This window comes from Doryrhamphus excisus, chromosome 14 (assembly GCF_030265055.1).
Source record: "Doryrhamphus excisus isolate RoL2022-K1 chromosome 14, RoL_Dexc_1.0, whole genome shotgun sequence".
In the NCBI taxonomy this organism is placed as follows: domain Eukaryota; kingdom Metazoa; phylum Chordata; class Actinopteri; order Syngnathiformes; family Syngnathidae; genus Doryrhamphus; species Doryrhamphus excisus.
In genome coordinates this window covers 13,638,096-13,656,848 of record NC_080479.1, presented here as the reverse complement: position 1 = coordinate 13,656,848, position 18,753 = coordinate 13,638,096, and the positions used below count along the sequence as shown (strand labels likewise).

Here is an 18,753-nt window from a genome sequence, read left to right as displayed (position 1 = left end):
TGTATAATATCTAGATCAGGGGTCTCAAACTCAATTTACTTGGGGGCCACTGGAGCTCGGGTCTGGGTGAGACTGGGCCGCATCAGGTTATTATTAAAAATATATATATTTTAAAAACTTCGCTTTGGTTCCAATTTTCTACAATAAAAGCTCTGATAAAACATTCCACTGTTCTCAAATATCTTACTTTTAATTTTTCTACACGAAATAAGATGAAAAATAAATAAACAAATCAAGAATAAAGAAAATCAATCAATCAGTAATAAATATATATAATAATAATAATAATAATAATAAAACGGCAAATAATACAAACTTAAGAAACCACATATAGTTGGTAGGTAGACAAATTATTTTTTTCAGATTAAAAATTAACAAAGCATTATTAGAGCCCTGTAGACATGACAAAACACGACTATAGTCACATTTATACTCTTTTTATTTACAACATATTGCGCAACTGCAGGGTCTTGAGACACATGCTAACTCGCTAAACTAGAGAGCTAGCGACCTAAACGGTAGCCTCCAAGTTATTTCCTTTAAACTTAAATAGCCAAAAACTTACCACTTCCACACGGATAGGGAGGATAACTATTAACAGTTATTTAACCTTTAACATGAACATTAATCAAACGTAATAATTTTTTCTGGGTACATGATACCATTCAGCATCCATATCAAACTTGCGCGGGCCGCACTAACATTAAACTTTCATATCAAGGCGGGGGCCTCAAACTAGTGTCCTGCGGGCCACATTTGGCCCACGGGCCGCGTGTTTGAGACCCCTGATCTAGATGGTGCTTTGTCTATCCCGCTTCACAATCACAATCACACAATTTAGCATCTCCAGTTAAAGTCGTATGCATGTTTTTGGAATCAGAACCCCAAAAATCCCATATCCCGGTCCCATATCTTCTATTGGGTTCAATACAGCGACTGAAACCATCGATATATCCGGGTAAGCATTGATTTACAATTGTACCGGCTTGCGCGCTTTTTCCTGCAACATTGCAGCATGCATGACTAGATTTAAGAACAGGAGAGTGAATATGGGATTCTGGTCATTGAGTTTTGAACCATGTATCGCAGAAAGTCTCCTATTATTGGGGTGACAGAGAGGCAGAGTACGGCTGTGGATGGAATCCCAATGGAGGTGTTTTTTTTGTTGTTTTTTTTTTTTTGCCTGAAGTCAGCTACTGTCATCAACTGCATTTACATTATGAGATAGTCGTCCTTGAACCCGTGACTTTGTTGTTTTGGAAAAGAATGCACATTTTCACTTTTTTTTTTAATATATTAAGAATGCATGCAATCAGAGATAGTCTTTTTTCCATTCCACTATAATTAATAGTACGGTGCCCCTGTTTTAACGATGCTGCAATCAATATTTAAATATGCACTTTATTTATGAGTTCAGCTCGTTAAACAAGAGCAATTAGGAGGTGGTGGGTGGGGGAAAAAAATGCATGTCAAGATCATTAAGAAGACCGATGACCTCAACTGATCCCCGGGAATAAAAGCGAAGCAGTTAAAGTCTGTTTGTGCCACAAACAAAGACACCAAAGTGTGATGACCTGAGCTGCACAAAGCCGTGAGATTTTCAATAGCACAGCGGGAACTTGGATTACTTGGCACAAGAGAAGGAGGATTTTGAAGGTGTTAGCCAGAGGTTTACTGAAATTGGATAACATGCTGCCAACAACATATTGAATACAAGTCTCACCTAGCGCTTTGTTCCATTACTGTCATAGCCGTGCTTGAAATTGGCGCAGTGTACAACACCAGAGGCACTGATCTGCTTCCAGAGTTGATAAGATTGGGTTGCAAAGTTATTTGTAAACAAGTTGCTTATTGGGATTGCTTCTAGTTGAGGCTGCACGGCGGTCAAGTGCTTAGCACGCAGGCGTCACATCTAGGGGACCCGAGTTCAATTCCACCCTCATGGGTTTTCTCCGGGTACTCCGGTTTCCTCCCACATTCTAAAAACATGCTAGGTTAATTGGCGACTCCAAATTGTCCATAGGTATGAATGTGAGTGTGAATGGTTGTTTGTCTATATGTGCCCTGTGATTGGCTGGCCACCAGTCCAGGGTGTACATGAAGATAAGTGGTAGAAAATGAATGAATTAATAGTATCACAGTATTAAACAGAACTGAGGGCTGCACGGTGATCAAGTGGTTAGCATGCAGGCCTCACAGCTCGGAGACCCAAGTTCAATTCCACCCTCGGCCATTTCTGTGTGGAGTTTGCATGTTCTCTTTGTGGGTTTTCTCCGGGTACTCCGGTTTCCTCCCACATTCCAAAAACATGCTAGGTTAATTGGCGACTCCAAATTGTCCATAGGTATGAATGTGAGTGTGAATGGTTGTTTGTCTATATGTGCCCTGTGATTGGCTGGCGACCAGTCCAGGGTGTACCCCGCCTCTCGCCCAAAGACAGCTGGGATAGGCTCCAGCACCCCCGCGACCCTCGTATGGATAAGCGGTAGAAAATTAATGAATGAATGCTTCTAGTTGCTTCATCTCAAATATAACAGCATACAGCAATCCTTCGATACCGCGATACATATCTGAATGAATAAATAATGCTGTTTAATGGTTGAATTCGGCCTGTTGATTAGTGTAAAGATGACTATAGGGGTGTTATGTCATGTCCAGAGGGCTCTAATAATGTTAAAAAAATTATTTAGGAGGTTCTAAGCAGGTTTTCTATGCACTACTGTGAAAATATTACAGTAGATTTTTAAGTAAGGATTCTTACTGTATTGTTGTTGCAATCTGTGAATTGGCTCCTGCTGGCCTTTAGGAGAAATGCAAATTCATGACACTTCTTTATTTTTTCTTAAGCCTGGAGGCTACAGCCACCTTCTTCCATATGCGATGACATGCACGTTTGCAATTATATTTTACATGCTGCCGGCAATAACTGGCCGTACACTTTATTAAGATGAATATATCAGCGCTGGTAAAAATCAGTACATTTTGTCTCAACTGTGTCAAATTAAGCATCAGCTCCAATTTTTGAAGCCGAGTATGCAGATCAGATCATTAGGATCCAATGCAAAACAGCTGTCAGTCAGTTTGGATCTTTTGGAGGAGGGTTAGGTTGGATTAAATGTGTTGGGTTCTTGGCTTGTTGGAGTATGTAGAGACTAAGAGTCTGTTAATTAGTTCCAGAATCAACAGGTAATAAGTGATTTTCATAGTTACAGAATAGATAACCTATTTACGAGCCACTTCACAGATTGCAACAATACAGTAATCCCTTCTTAATTGGTTCCAGACCAGACTGTAAGTGAATATCTCCAAAGTAGGAATCCTTACTTAAAAATCTACTGTAATATTCTCACAGTAGTGCATAGAAAACCTGTTTAGAACCTCCTAAATAAGTTTTTTTAACATTATTAGAGCCCTCTGGACATAACATAACACCCCTATAGTCATCTTTACACTAATCAACAGGCCAAATTCAACTATTAAACAGCATTATTTATTCATTCAGATATGTATTGCGGTATCGAAGGATTGCTGTATGCTGTTATATTTGAGATGAAGCAACTAGAAGCATTCATTCATTCATTTTCTACCGCTCATCCTCACGAGGGTCGTGGGGTGTGCTGGAGCCTATCCCAGCTGTCTTTGGGCGAGAGGCGGGGTACACCCTGGACTGGTGGCCAGCCAATCACAGGGCACATATAGACAAACAACCATTCACACTCACTTTCATACCTATGGACAATTTGGAGTCGCCAATTAACCTAGCATGTTTTTGGAATGTGGGTAGAAACCGGAGTACCCGGAGAAAACCCACAGAGAGAACATGCAAACTCCACACAGAAATGGCCGAGGGTGGAATTGAACTTGGGTCTCCGAGCTGTGAGGCCTGCATGCTAACCTATTTACGAGCCACTTCACAGATTGCAACAACAATACAGTAATCCCTTCTTAATTGGTTCCAGACCAGACTGTAAGTGAATATCTCCAAAGTAGGAATCCTTACTTAAAAATCTACTGTAATATTTTCACATTAGCGATTAGAAAACCTGTTTACAACCTGCTAAATATGTTTTTTTTAACATTATTAGAGCCTCTAGACATGAAATAACACCCCTATAGTTACCATTACACTCGTATTACCCAATATAGTAGTCATAAGAGAAAATAGAAGAGAATGTAAGCTATATAAGACATAAATAAGACTCTGTGTGTTGCTGTAAATGTGATCCGTTGCCGAGCTAACGGAAATGAGGGCGGACAGTAAGTGACTCCAAGTGTACAGTGTTATTTTTATGCTTGACAATTCTTAGTTTTGCCAAAAAAGGTTGCTGAAATAGGCATATTTTTACTCATAATTATGCTGTATTCAACCACAAAACCGCATGATTCAGTAATTAATATATTTTTGAAGAACCCTGATAGCGTGAAGCCGCAAAATTCAAGTGATTACAGTATATATACGTATATATAATTTTCTGCATGTCGTCCAAGTCCACACACTCAATCCAGTTGTCGTTTTGCTTGACTGGCAATACGTAGGAGAAGTAGAAGGTGTGAAAAGTGAAAGTTTTTACAACTGAATTAAGGGCATGTAGGAAGAAGAAAAAGAAAAAGAAGGTCGATTGTAGTAGGTGTGACAAGCATCTAACAAGTGCAATTTTGTCCCACACCAAACAACATGGCACTTTGCAATGAAGTGATACAAGATGCTGCAGTGAACCGAAGTGTCAAATGCACAAATTCTCCTCGGATTTTGTGTGTTTTTTTTTGCAAAACTGGAGCGGTAAAAACCTGGGTTCAATTCCACCCTTGGCCATCTCTGTGTGGAGTTTGCATGTTCTCCCCGTGCATGCGTGGGTTTTCTCCGGGTACTCCGGTTTCCTCCCACATTCCAAAAACATGCTAGGTTAATTGGCGACTCCAAATTGTCCATAGGTATGAATGTGTGAATGGTTGTTTGTCTATATGTGCCCTGTGATTGGCCGGCGACCAGTCCAAAGTGTACCCCGCCTCTCGCCCGAAGACAGCTGGGATAGGCTCCAGCACCCCCGCGACCCTCATGAGGAAAAGCGGTAGAAAATGAATGAATGAATGAATGGAGCGGTGAAAACTGTATGAAGCATATCCAAATGTGGCGAGACATTAATGTCATTTTGATTTGTCTTTCAGATTGTCTCACAGAGGAAACTGACTAAAGCTCTTCTCAAACAAGGAAACACCGCCGGGAAGTCGTCCATAATGGTGTGTTCACAGTCAACACTTGAGTACAACACACACACATACACATCTTTCATTCGGGCGGTTGCATGGCCAGTCTCATTTCCATCTCAATTTTCTCTCATTTTCCTCCCGCTTGCTTCAAAAGGTGACGGCGGAGGAGCTGTCGGGTAACGATGACTACGTTGAACTCTCCTTCAGTGCTCGTAAACTCGACGACAAGGTTTGTACGCCATGCGTGGGCGCTTTTGTGTGTTGTCAGCTGAGGTAGAAATATATATACGTAGGTGAGAACGGTGGGTTTTCCTGCACAATGCATGGAAATTCATTGCGGCATGAAAGGAAGCCCAACTGAGATAGCCGGGTAGCCCAAATAACACTTGCTATCTCTCACACTAAGATAACTATGTTAATTTTCACCCGTGCACACATGCACAGCCATGAATGACTAATCCAAACAGGTTGCGCCTTAGGGGAACTATGGAAAGTAAGCAAGGGAGGGGTGGACAATTTGGGACGCATTGGAAGAAACAAGAGAGAAATAATGATTTCTTTTTAGAGTGGGAATGATTTATGGTGATGAGAGGACGAGTCACCTCACTTTCTTTTTTTTTTCCTCTGAAGGATTTCTTCAGCAAGTCAGATCCTTTCCTGGAGATTTTCAGAATAAATGACGATGGGAGCGAGTCGCTTGTGCACAGAACGGAGGTAATTGCATGCTCATGTTATTATCACACAGGGAGTTAATGACTGGTGAACATTAAGAGTCTTGTTTGTGTGCTTTATTGGATTTGTGCAGACGGTCATGAACAACTTGAGCCCCGTATGGAAATCATTCAAAGTGTCCTTGAACACGCTCTGCAGTGGAGACCATGAAAGGGAGCTAAAGGTGAGTCGGGCAAGCTTCGCTGTTTATAGCAGGCCTTAACAATGCCCTCATTGCTTTATTTATCCTGAGGAGACCATTTCTTTTAGAGTTTTAGAGTAATTTTCTGGTTTGCCGAATTTTAATAATTCTTTGATGCATACTTAAACACTAGCTAGCTTGAAATGATGACAATGTACACAACTGACAAAAAAGTAGCAGTATTTAGCTTGCTCATAACGTCCTTTGGCCCCATGGCAGGTTATTTAGCAGTCGCACTCAATAAAAAAATTTTCTCCCCGTGCATGTGTGGGGTTTTTTCCGGGTACTCCGGTTTGATCCCACATTCCAAAAACATGCTAGATTCTTGCTTGGATGAAATGACAAAAAATGCCATTTAGCGATTTCGTAGCTTCACTCTATTATGTTTTCCAAAAATATGTTAAATGGGACCTGTGCTGTACTCATCAACAACAGAGTGGAAAATGTTCCATCCTAACATGATCATGTCTACTATATTGGGTAATATGAGTATAAATGTAACTATAGGGGTGTTATTTTATGTCTAGAGGGCTCTAATAATGTATTTAGAAGGTTGTAAACAAGGTTTTCTGTGCTCATAAATAAGGAATCCTACTTTGCAGACACTCACTTGTCATAGTTAGATCTGGAAGCAATCAAGTGTAATAAATAATGGATTACTGTTCGTTCATAATACATCATCGTCCATACGACTGGTACAGATTATTTATATTTGGGTACATTTGGTCAAAGTACCACAAAGAAGACCATCAAAGTACGACTCATTGTTTTTTCGACCCTAAAACAACTGGTCCAAAGAGTTTCAGGATTTTTTTTTGTCTTTCATGTTAAAGCCCAGACCCGGGTTCGATCCCACCCTCGGCCATCTCTGTGTGGAGTTTGCATGTTCTCCCCGTGCATGCGTGGGTTTTTTTCCGGGTACTCCGGTTTGATCCCACATTCCAAAAACATGCTAGATTAATTGGTGACTCCAAATTGGCCATAGGTATGAATTTGAGTGTGAATGGTTGTGATTGGCTGGCGACCAGTCCAGAATGTACTCCGCCTCTTCGGCTGGGATAGGCTCCAGGATCCTTGAGTCACTTTGACATTAAAAGAACAGTCCGCCCCCTCATAGTTATAGTGAAGTTATAGCCCGCTCACTAAAAGATGGTCTCCTTGGTGGAGACTATATTGTCATTTTGTCATTTTTGTATGATTTGGTTTTGATTGAGAAGTTTTGCCCCCTCGGTTTTCATACAGTGTCTTTGTTTTCATATAATATTGCATTTAAAAAGCTGTCCCTTGTACTATATCTTTCTGCAAAACCAAGCACAAAAAGTGCCATTTTTGTAGAGTGGGACCTGTGGGTTTTTGTCAATTCTTTTGGTAGAAATTGACGAAAATCAAGGTTCCACTGCACAGTACGGTACTCTATATGTGTGCACACATACGTATATCCTGTCTCCACTTGTGGTCCACCAAGTGATTTGTGTGAAAGAGCTGGAATGGCTCAAGATTTGTGTAAATGAGTGTGAGAGTGAAGCCTCGCACGTCGCACTTGGAACAGTTATTCTTCTCATGAATAAACATGAGCGTGATCATTAAATATTCAGAGGCGTCTTAACTCTGCATGGATCCTGACAGCGGGAGGATCGGCTACGGTTTTTCCTGGACTACCTGTTTGAGGGCATCAGCACTACAGTGCAGAATGGCAGGGCGCTGATTTTTATCTGGCAACCTTAACTGACCAATGCATAAATTTATGATCATTTTCTTCTGCCCATCTCTCAACCTAACCCTCAATCCATTTTCCTGTTACAGTAAGGAGTTGTCTGGGTTTTTTTTTTTTTTTCCGGCTCTCAGAAACTTCAAGTGGAAATGAAGCAACACAATGAAACACATACACACACACACAAATGACTGTCCAGACACAAATGCATTCCCTCAAATAATCTCTCCACGGGTGCAGGGACTCGACGGTTAAAGTGGGAGATTAGAGGATTACCGTTGGCTGATGTTTCTAATCAAGCGTAGTAGAATCGGTTGTGATTGCTAGTTGTTTGAGGGTGACCTCCGCCAATAAGGTCACACAGCCCTTCAACTAAATTACACTTCTTTGTGTTTGTCTCCATTGCCTCGCACCCATTGATTTTTAAGAAGGAAGGCTCACTCAGACTGCCTTAATACGGGTTTCCTTTAGCCACTTTTAAATTAAAGAATTTAGTGTATTTTCTTTTTTTATTTTTTTTTTTTGCGCATGCTGCGGCCTGTTGACCCTCACATTTTCTTGGGGATTGCAGCCATTTATCTTGTTCACCACATCCTTTGGGAGTCACACACACAGACATGCCACCACAAACACACACACACACAACAAGTTGTCTCTCAGGCCACCTCCCTCCCAGCATCCTCGGATTAATATTTCACCGCTCCATTGCCCCCCCACTAACACCTCGTTATCAATCATTCAACATGGCATTTTCTTGTCTTTGTGTGTGTGTGTGTGTGTGTGATCAGGTGATGCTGCAGCTGCGCTCTAACTGAAGGCTCTGTCTTTTTCAGTGCACAGTTTGGGACTGGGACTCTAATGGAAAGCATGATTTTATCGGGGAGTTTCAGACCACGTTTAAGGAGATGAGGGTGGAACAAGAGGGCAAACAGGTGAGAAAATCAATGTACCGTGGCAGAAAAGCAGCTTCACCCTTTTGAAATAAAGCATTTGCACCCGGGGAAAACCAGAGGTTTTTAATGAAAAGTTATACGGTCCAGTTGGCGTCATAATACATTGCATGCATTGTAATTCCGCTTGTCAGAAAATTATGCTCAAAAACAGCAAATGGTAATAGATAGATGATCAAAAATATTCCCACTTAAGTTGATGTCAACATGCATGGTTATAAAATAATTAAAAAATAATTAAATATGATACATTGCAATGCATTATGAATGAATTCAAAAATAAAAAATATATATTGGGAAGACGATCTAAAATATTATCCAGCGGAACCCGCTTAAGTCTTCAATCCAATTTGCCACATTGTCTGCATTATAATTCAGCTTGTCAGCAAAATTACTCTCAAAAACGTAAAAATATGATGGAACCACCAATGGAGCCAACAAGATTGCGACACAGTGGAACCTGCTTAAGTCGACATCAACATGCATGGTCGACCGCTTGTATTATAATTCAACTTGACAGCAAAATTACTCTAAAAAACAGCAAATTATAATGGAAGAACAAACTAAAATTTTGTACAGTGGAACCCACTTAAGTCGACCTCAACATACAGACACGTGGTGGACCGCTTATGTCGACATAAAAAAATCTGACACATTGCCTGTATTATAACTTAGCTTGTCAGCAAAATTATTCTCAAAAACGGCAAAAAAAATGGAAGAGCCAACAAAACTGCGATACAGCGGAACCCACTTAAGTCGACATGCATGTTTTTGTCAACTAAAATTTTGTACAGTTGAACCCACTTAAGTCGACCTCAACATACAGACACGTGGTGAACCACTTTTGTCGACATAAAAAATCTGCCACATTGCCTGCATTATAATTCAACTTGTCAGCAAAATTATTCTCAAAAACGGCAAAAAAAAATGCAAGAGCCAACAAAAATGCGATACAGTGGAACCCACTTAAGTCGACATGCATCTTTTTGTCAACTAAAATTTTGTACAGTGTAACCCACTTAAGTCGACCTCAACATACAGACACGTGCTGGACCGCTTTTTGTCAGCATAAAAAAATTGACTTATTGCCTGCATTATAATTCAGCTTGTCAGCAAAATGACTCTCTAAAACGGCAAAATATAATGGAAGAGCCAACAAAAATGCGATACAGTGAAACCCACTTAAGTCAACATCGAAATTATAATTATTCAGCTTGTCAACAAATTAAAAAACAGCAATCAAAAATGCAATACAGCTTAAGTCGACATGCATGTTTTTGTCAACTAAAATTTTGTACAGTGGAACCCACTTAAGTCAACCTCAACATACAGATACTACGTGCTGGACCGCTTTTGTCGACATAAAAAATTTGCCACATTGCATGCATTATAATTCAGCTTGTCAGCAAAATGACTCTCAAAAACGGCAAAATATAATGGAAGAGCCAAAAAAAAATGCGACACAGCGGAACCCGCTTAAGTCAACGTCAAAATTATAATTATTCAACTTGTCAATAAATTAAAAAACAGCAAAATATAATACAAATACGAACATAAATGTTATGTTTGGCCTGCATTATCATTCAGCTTGTCAGCAAAATCAATTTAAAAAACAGCAAAGGACAACAAAAATGTTATACAGTAGAACCCGCTTAAGTCGAGTCCTCAGAGAAAGATATCTGGGTTCAGATCTGGCTCGGAGTCCACCTATTGAGTACCACTGTTTTATTACACTCACCAAAACTCATTAAAAATCACTGCTTTGTGATTTCCTTGCAATTCAAATGATGCTGATTGCCCAGCAGTTGTGATGAGGTCTGAAATGTAATCAAAACAGAGCGCTGTGTGAATCATCTTCAACCAATTGTCAATTAGATGCAATATGAGTTTGATGACTGGCAAACCATTGAAAAAGCACCCTGGTGTTCCATCCTTTTCCATGAAAATGGTTGACATTTTTTTTTACTTTGTGACGTTGGTCTGTAATGAGCAGATGTGTTCCCTACAAAAGATGGAAGCATATGTCGCTCCCTGACCTGTTTGTCCTTTTTTTTTTTTTTTTTTTTTTTAGCATGAAGGATGTCTCCCCAGATGTGCAACTTACCCACAATGCCATTGGCACAGACACCAACCACATATCATCACAAATCCAGGCTGAACTTTGCTCTGACAGCAATCTGTGTGGGACTTTTATAGTATGAGGGACACGGGAAAATCATACTTGAAATATAGTATTCAGTAGTACCATCTCAGATGAGTCTCAGGGACAGTGAAAGTATTATTTTTTTTATGCTAGACTTTGTGAATGCAGCACGTACATCTTTACTGCCTAGGTGTTTTTCTAAAATATCCCACAGCTTAGTTCATAAACTACTCTTACATACTTATTGAGGTCTGAGTCAGTGCTGATTTTCATCCCAGTTCCTCATATAGAGAGGTGCCCTTGGTGAAATTCCCAAATTCCTTGCAGCTATGAGTAAAAACCCTTCAATACTTTTCAAACATTTATCCTGTTTACCAATGGAATGTCCCAAAACAGCGTTGTTGGCATATTGTAAACATAGACTTAATTCATTTTTAATTAACTATATTATTATTAGATATTGCTTTTTTCACCTATAACACAAAGCTACGACGTGGATGTTCAGATAGCTTAGCATTAGGGATCTCATTATATCAGCTGCATTTTCATTTTATGCATTCCGACATAGTATCAGCATTTGGGACCAAATATGAGGAAATACAGTTTAGTATTCTATTTGTGCAGTTCAAGTACCGTCAAACAAAGTGGGACTGGGGGATTTCAAACTGTATATAATATACATTTCACATGCATGTTTTCTAATGTTCATATTATTTCACCAGATTCAGTGGGATTGCATCAACCCGAAATACCAGATGAAAAAGAAGAATTACAGAAACTCTGGCGTTGTCATTCTCAACCACTGTAAGGTAAAAGTCCATTGTTTATGCTAACATCAGTTAGGATATTACCTCGGCCATTTATCTGTTTGTCTGTGTTCAAAATAACTTGAAAAGTTTTTAATGGGTTTGACTGAAATGTTCAGGGCTGATCTGGAATCACCTTCTGGAGCCAGAATTATTTTTTTAAAGAAATAGGACCATTTTCGGCCTTTGTGTTCTCTGACCAAAAATGGTCTTTAGCCTTCCCAGTACATTGTGCTATCATGGTAGGTGTTAGCATTGCTGGCATGCTAACGTTAGCATACTTTAGCATTTTTTTTGTTGTTATTTTCATGGGTATCATACTAACATTAGCATTGTAGCATTTTTAGCAACTTTCATATGTAGATACAGTTATGCTAGGTGTTAGCATGCTAATGTTTGCATGTTAATTTGAGTACACCAGCATTTTTTGTGATTTTCATGAAGAGGAAACTACGTGCTATTATGCTAGGTGCTAATGTGAGCATTGTTAGCATTCTTTAAGTGTTCCATGGTATGTTTTCATAGTCAAGATAGTCTAAATATGTATATAAAATAAATGTAGGACTAATATTTGTGGTGTAAATCACAATGTGGTGGGAGGTCTACACTCTTTTGAGTACCTTTCTACTTATTATATTAAATTATTCATTTATTTATTATTGGAGCCTATCCCAGCTGTCTTCGGGCGAGAGGCTGGGTACACCCTGGACTGGTCGCCAGCCAATCACAGGGCACATATAGACAAACAACCATTCACACTCACATTCATACCTATGGACAATTTGGAGTCGCCAATTAACCTAGCATGTTTTTTGGAATGTGGGAGGAAACCGGAGTACCCGGAGAAAACCCACGCATGCACGGGGAGAACATGCAAACTCCACACAGTGATGGCCGAGGGTGGAATCAAACTCGGGTCTCCTAGCTGTGTGGCCTGCGCGCTAACCACTCGTCCGCTGTGTTTCATTATGTTATTATATTACACTTACATTCACCAACACTATATGAAGTAAACTTGTACAATCCAATAGGAACCGATACAAGAATCAGAAATGTTGTACAGTTGTACTTTTAATTAATTTATTTAAATGTAATTAATGTTAAATGTATTAAAAAACTCTCTGAATGAAGAATTGTTTAATTGATGAAAATTTGGTCGATGCTGTGCTCCATCCACCATTTGTATGAGCGCTTTTCACTGCATTCTGTTTTCTGCCTCATAGTAATATAGTTGAGTAATATTTGAATTTTCTCATGACAGATCATCAAAATGTATTCCTTCCTGGATTATATCATGGGAGGCTGTCAAATTCAGTTCACAGTAAGTTCCATCAAGTTTAACCACCAAATGATGTCCCTGTGTGCACTCATGCTGCGGAAGTGTTTTATATATATACAATTTTTGTATGTGTGTGTGTGTGTGTGTGTGTGTGTCAGGTGGCAATAGACTTCACAGCCTCGAACGGGGATCCTCGAAACAGCTGCTCCCTCCATTACATTCACCCCTACCAACCCAATGAGTATCTCAAAGCTCTGGTGGCCGTGGGGGAGATCTGCCAAGACTATGACAGGTAGTCCTCGAACTCCATCCATCATCATTCACCTCAATGTGACACACACACACACACACTCATTAATTCTTCATTCTTTCATCTATTTTTCTCTTTCTTTCCTTTTTTCCATGACTCTCTCTCCAGTGATAAAATGTTCCCTGCGTTCGGTTTTGGAGCATTAATACCGCCTGACTTCAAGGTACGGACTTAGCGTATGTGTGTGTGTGTGTGTTGTCGAAGATGAAAGGCGGCGATGTCACTGCAAATTGTATGAGACGGTAGACGTAGTTGGCTTTGCTGCTGCTCGGCAGTAAAAGGCCTTGTGTTCTCTTCCCCGTTGAAGGTGTCACATGATTTTGCTGTGAACTTTGACGAAGACAATCCTGAATGTGCTGGTGAGCTTCGTTTTCTTGTTGACTCATTCAGATGCATGCATCACAAGACAGAAATAGTTCCACAGTATCCCTTTCTGACTCTCAGTGCTATTTTTCTCCTGTATCTCTCTCACACACACACACACACACACACACACACACACACACACACACACCCACACACACACACACACACACACACACACAGTGTTTCAGGCTACAAGAAAAATAACACTAATCTGTATGTGTGAAATGGGCTTCTGTTCTCTTCCCTGCAACGCTGCTGCTATCTTGCTGTGAACTTAGATGTGTCATCTTGCGTTTGTGTGTCTTATAGTGTGCAAAAAAAAAAAAATGCCAAGTCACCTTCTAATGTAGAACAGGATAGTTTTGAACAAATCCCCCCCCAAGCGCAAGACCTTTTGACGTGTTGATATCAGTGTGATGTATGTAAAAATCTAGGCATCCAAGGCGTGGTCGAGGCCTACCAGAATTGCCTTCCCAAGATTCAGCTTTACGGGCCCACCAATATCGCCCCGATCATCCAGAAAGTGGCTTCATCCGCCTCGGAGGAGATGCACACCAAAGAGGCCATGGTGAGAGACAAATACAAATAACAACATGCGCTATTGCTTTCCTCCTTTGATGTGCTTATTATGTGGATTTACGCTGATTCAGAAGCACACACAAGAAGTGGCGGCGGAATAGCGTCAATAAGTGAGAGATCAGAGATAAAATGGAGAAGCTCAAAAGGGAATCAAGAGAAAAGGATGGATTTAAAATTGTAAAAATACAAGACACGTTTCTGGCTTTATGGCGGTGATTCTGTAGGTGTCTGGTGGATAAGAGTTTTATTCAAATTAGGCTGCCTGCTTTGATAGAGGAAGAAATGTGGTACAGAAGAATGTCTTATGAATAAGTAGTAGAACCATGTGACTTCTCCAGGCCAATCAACAAAGAAAGGTAATGGCAGTAATGAACAAAATGAAAGAAATTGTTATCATTTCAGACTGAAAAACCTCCAAAAGTATTGAATTTTTAAAGTTTTTTTTAGGATAATAAATCATAAAGAAAATAAAAGCAATATTTGTTCAGACATACCAACATTAATACACTATACATAGTTTAGTATGAGTTTTTGTTAATAATAATTCATTAATTAAGTGCTTTTTCACATTCAAATATTATTAATTCTATATATATTTTTTAAAGGAACCTATGATGCTCATTTGGAGCTTTGTATCGAATTTTGGACTCCCAGCTACACACGATAACCCTCACAGAACTCTTTCTAGATCTTCCAGACTCTGCACCTCTTTCTGCAGTGTTTCTATGGACTTCCCACATCTGTTTAATTTACTCCACCCCGGTCCCTTCTCTAGGTACACCCACTCCGCTGTAATTGGTCACTCTCCCAAGCGCTCACGAGGACTTCCGGATGCATAGGTCCGCGTTTACTGAGTGCAGGCAATCTGCAGCTAATATAAGAAATGACAAGAAACGAAAGCGCAATTAAAGTAATATTAAGTTGTGGACTCCTATAGAGCAGCTACACACAATAACTCAGCACAAAAAACTTTCTAGATCTTCCAGACTCTGCACCTCTTTCTGCAGTGTTTCTATGGACTTCCCACATCTGTTTAATTTACTCCACCCCCGTCCCTTCTCTAGGTATGCCCACTCTGCTGTAATTGGTCACTTTCCCAAGCGCTCACAAGGACTTCTGGATGCATAGGTCCGCGTTCACTGAGTGCAGGCAATCTGCAGCCAATATAAGAAATGACAAGAAATGAAAGTACAGCGAAGGTATTAAGTTGTGGACTCCTAGAGAGCAGCTACACACAATAACTCAGCACAGAAAACTTTCTAGATCTTCCAGATTCTGCACCGATTCCAGCTGTATTTCCTTGGATTTCCAAAACAGCCTGTGTTAATTTATTCCACCCACGGCATGTTAATATAATTACCATAGGTACCTTTCCTCTGATTGGCTGGGAGAAATCACATGCTTCTGCCGCCTTTAAATGAGGCGCCATGGCCTCCATTTTGCAGTCTCCTACAAATTTCATCCAATATACGCCTCCCTGTCACTCCATAGGAATATTTCATCCTGCTCATCCTGACAGACGGCGTCATCACCGACATGGCCGACACGCGAGAGGCCATCGTGCACGCCTCCCACCTACCCATGTCCGTCATCATCGTCGGCGTGGGCAACGCCGACTTCACAGACATGCAGATTTTGGACGGCGATGATGGCATCCTGCGTTCCCCCAAGGGCGAGCCAGTACTCCGCGACATTGTGCAGTTTGTACCCTTCAAGGATTTCAAGCATGTAGGTGGCATGGGGTAGTTTCTGACACATAGTAATAATTTACATATGTTATTCATTCATTCATTTTCTACCGCTTTTTTTTCACGAGGGTCGCGGGGGGTGCTGGAGCCTATCCCAGCTGTCTTTGGGCGAGAGGCGGGGTACACCCTGGACTGGTCGTCAGCCAATCACAGGGCACATATAGACAAACAACCATTCACACTCACATTCATACCTATGGACAATTTGGAGTCGCCAATTAACCTAGCATGTTTTTGGAATGTGGGAGGAAACCGGAGTACCCGGAGAAAACCCACGCATGCACGGGGAGGACATGCAAACTCCACACAGAGAGGGTGGAATTGAACCCTGGTCTCCTAGCTGTGAGGTCTGCGCGCTAACCACTCAACCGCCGTGCCGCCCCTATATATGTTATAATACATATAAATCCCACAATTCTGACATGTTTATGTTATTATATGCCACTGATAGTGTTTAGAATATTTTTTGTCAAGCTTGGCAGTCCTTGAATGCACCATAGCTGTGTGCAAAAGTGGCTAGGGAAGCAATAGCTTTGACTGTCAATCAGGCCTCAAAGCCTGCAGCAAGGTGAATAAAAGTTAATATTTGATCCTAAGGATGTAGGACACACAGTCAGGAGATCGGGAAGACCTGGATTTGATTCTCCGCTTGGTATGGATGTGAGTGTGAATGGTTGTTTGTCTATATGTGCCTGACGACTAGGCTAAAGGCTACGCCGTGATCATCTTATATTATCATTCATTAGTGGCGAGTACCTATACATTTTATACTTTAAATGGGTTTAGTAAATGAAATGTGTTGGGGGGGAGGGGGTGGTATTTCGGGCTTAAACCTGCATTGTGTTGCGTGTGAACAATGGCAATTGAAAAGAGAAGTGCTGAATATAATGGAATAATTACAACAGTTACTTATATTGCAAATGTTGATCCAAGTTCGGGGCGGCACGGCGGTCTAGTGGTTAGCGCGCAGACCTCACAGCTAGGAGACCAGGGTTCAATTCCACCCTCGGCCATCTCTGTGTGGAGTTTGCATGTTCTCCCCGTGCATGTGCGTGGGTTTTTCCGGGTACTCCGGTTTTGTCTATACGTATGTGCCCTGTGATTGACTGGTGACCAGTCCAGGGTGTACCCCACCTCACACCCGAAGACAGCTGGGATAGGCTCCAGCAACCCCCGCGACCCTCGTGAGGAAAAGCGGTAGAAAATGAATGAATGAATGAATGATCCAAGTTCGAAGGAATGTCAAGGTACCAGGAGGGTTTGGAGAAGGAGGAGTGAACTGGTGGTCCTGGAGAGGGATCTATTGTATCTATACTCCATAGAATTAAAATTTGGATAAAAATTTGGATTAAAAACACAATCTTCCCCCTGGTAGCTTCCACTCCACTCTTAGCAAGCTGAACTATGATGACCAAATGCGGCGCGTGGGCGTAATAAGCACATCAGTGATCTGTCCGTGTGTATTTGTGTGTGCAGTGGCATTGATTTAGTCAGGCTTTGACAGGGCCTGTTTGGCTGGATTTGTTACGCTAAGTTTACTCTGTGGCAGCTTGAAAAATCCACCAATTACGTTCTAACCAAACAGAAAGTGTATGTATGTGTGTGTGTGTGTGTTTGTGGATGGGTGGGCTTGGTGGAGGCTTCAATCAATGTGGGTGTGTAACAGGAACATACGAACCTGAACATACTGATAGAAAGAAGTTAAGAGAAGTCAGCGTGGAGGAAAGGGATGGTTGGTTCGGAGCGTGGGCGGCGGTGGCGGTGGAGTGGGTCAACAGGAGAGCGGAGCTAATGACAAAAGGGAGCAAGGGAGTGTGTGACAGAGGTGGAGAGGTGATTTTCTGCTCTGTCGTTCCTTTTCAAAGGGGATTAAAACGACCGAGCAAGTGTGTGACAGGCAGAGTTTGGATGTATCAGGTAGGAAGCAGCGGAGTACCCGGCGAGGCTGGAAATTAGAGGAGGAGGAGGAAGATGGGGCAGAGGTTGGGGTGGGTGGGCACACTTTTTGACATTGCATTGTCTCTGGGAATTATTATGAGATGGAGAGCAAGCGGGTGACTTTGAGGGATTTGAGCTGAAAAGTTTGCGCTTCATAAAAGCATTATAATGGCAGAAAAAGACTTAATATGAGCAGGCTAACAATGCACGTCATTGGGGAAAAAAAACTCTAACAGCGTTTGATATACATGCTGTGATCATGCAAGAAGAAGTACATTGATCAACATACTTACAGTATCTTGCAGTATTTTGATGATTTATAACAGTATCTTAAGTAAGTCTGTTGTATTATTATTATTATTATTCATTCATTCATTCATTTTCTACTGCTTTTCCTCACAAGGGTCGCGGGGGTGCTGGAGCCTATCCCAGCTGTCTTCGGGCGAGAGGCGGGGTACACCCTGGACTGGTCGCCAGCCAATCACAGGGCACATATAGACAAACAACCATTCACACTCACATTCATACCTATGGACAATTTGGAGTCGCCAATTAACCTAGCATGTTTTTGGAATGTGGGAGGAAACCGGAGTACCCGGAGAAAACCCACGCATGCACGGGGAGAACATGCAAACTCCACACAGAGATGGCCGAGGGTGGAATTGAACCCTGGTCTCCTAGCTGTAAGGTCTGCGCGCTAACCACTAGACCGCCGTGCCACCTATTATTATTATTATTGTATTATAATGTATTATTTAAATGGAACACTACTAGCGTTTAAAAAAAAATGATAATTCACTTT

The 18,753-nt window shown here is 41.1% G+C and overlaps 1 protein-coding gene across 2 annotated transcripts in view; it reads left to right on the top strand.

The window, feature by feature from the left end:
* The window catches only part of cpne4b (copine IVb), a 48,077-nt gene that overhangs the window by 26,921 nt on the left and 2,403 nt on the right, over positions 1-18,753 (top strand). For both annotated transcript variants that reach the window (XM_058047875.1, XM_058047874.1), the window contains 12 exons: positions 5,167-5,238; positions 5,363-5,437; positions 5,839-5,922; positions 6,014-6,103; positions 8,666-8,764; positions 11,648-11,734; positions 12,993-13,052; positions 13,169-13,302; positions 13,429-13,483; positions 13,628-13,679; positions 14,121-14,254; positions 15,757-15,993. In XM_058047875.1, coding sequence (XP_057903858.1) covers positions 5,167-5,238; positions 5,363-5,437; positions 5,839-5,922; positions 6,014-6,103; positions 8,666-8,764; positions 11,648-11,734; positions 12,993-13,052; positions 13,169-13,302; positions 13,429-13,483; positions 13,628-13,679; positions 14,121-14,254; positions 15,757-15,993 — 1,179 coding nt within the window. The remainder of the gene's footprint in view (positions 1-5,166; positions 5,239-5,362; positions 5,438-5,838; positions 5,923-6,013; positions 6,104-8,665; positions 8,765-11,647; positions 11,735-12,992; positions 13,053-13,168; positions 13,303-13,428; positions 13,484-13,627; positions 13,680-14,120; positions 14,255-15,756; positions 15,994-18,753) is intronic.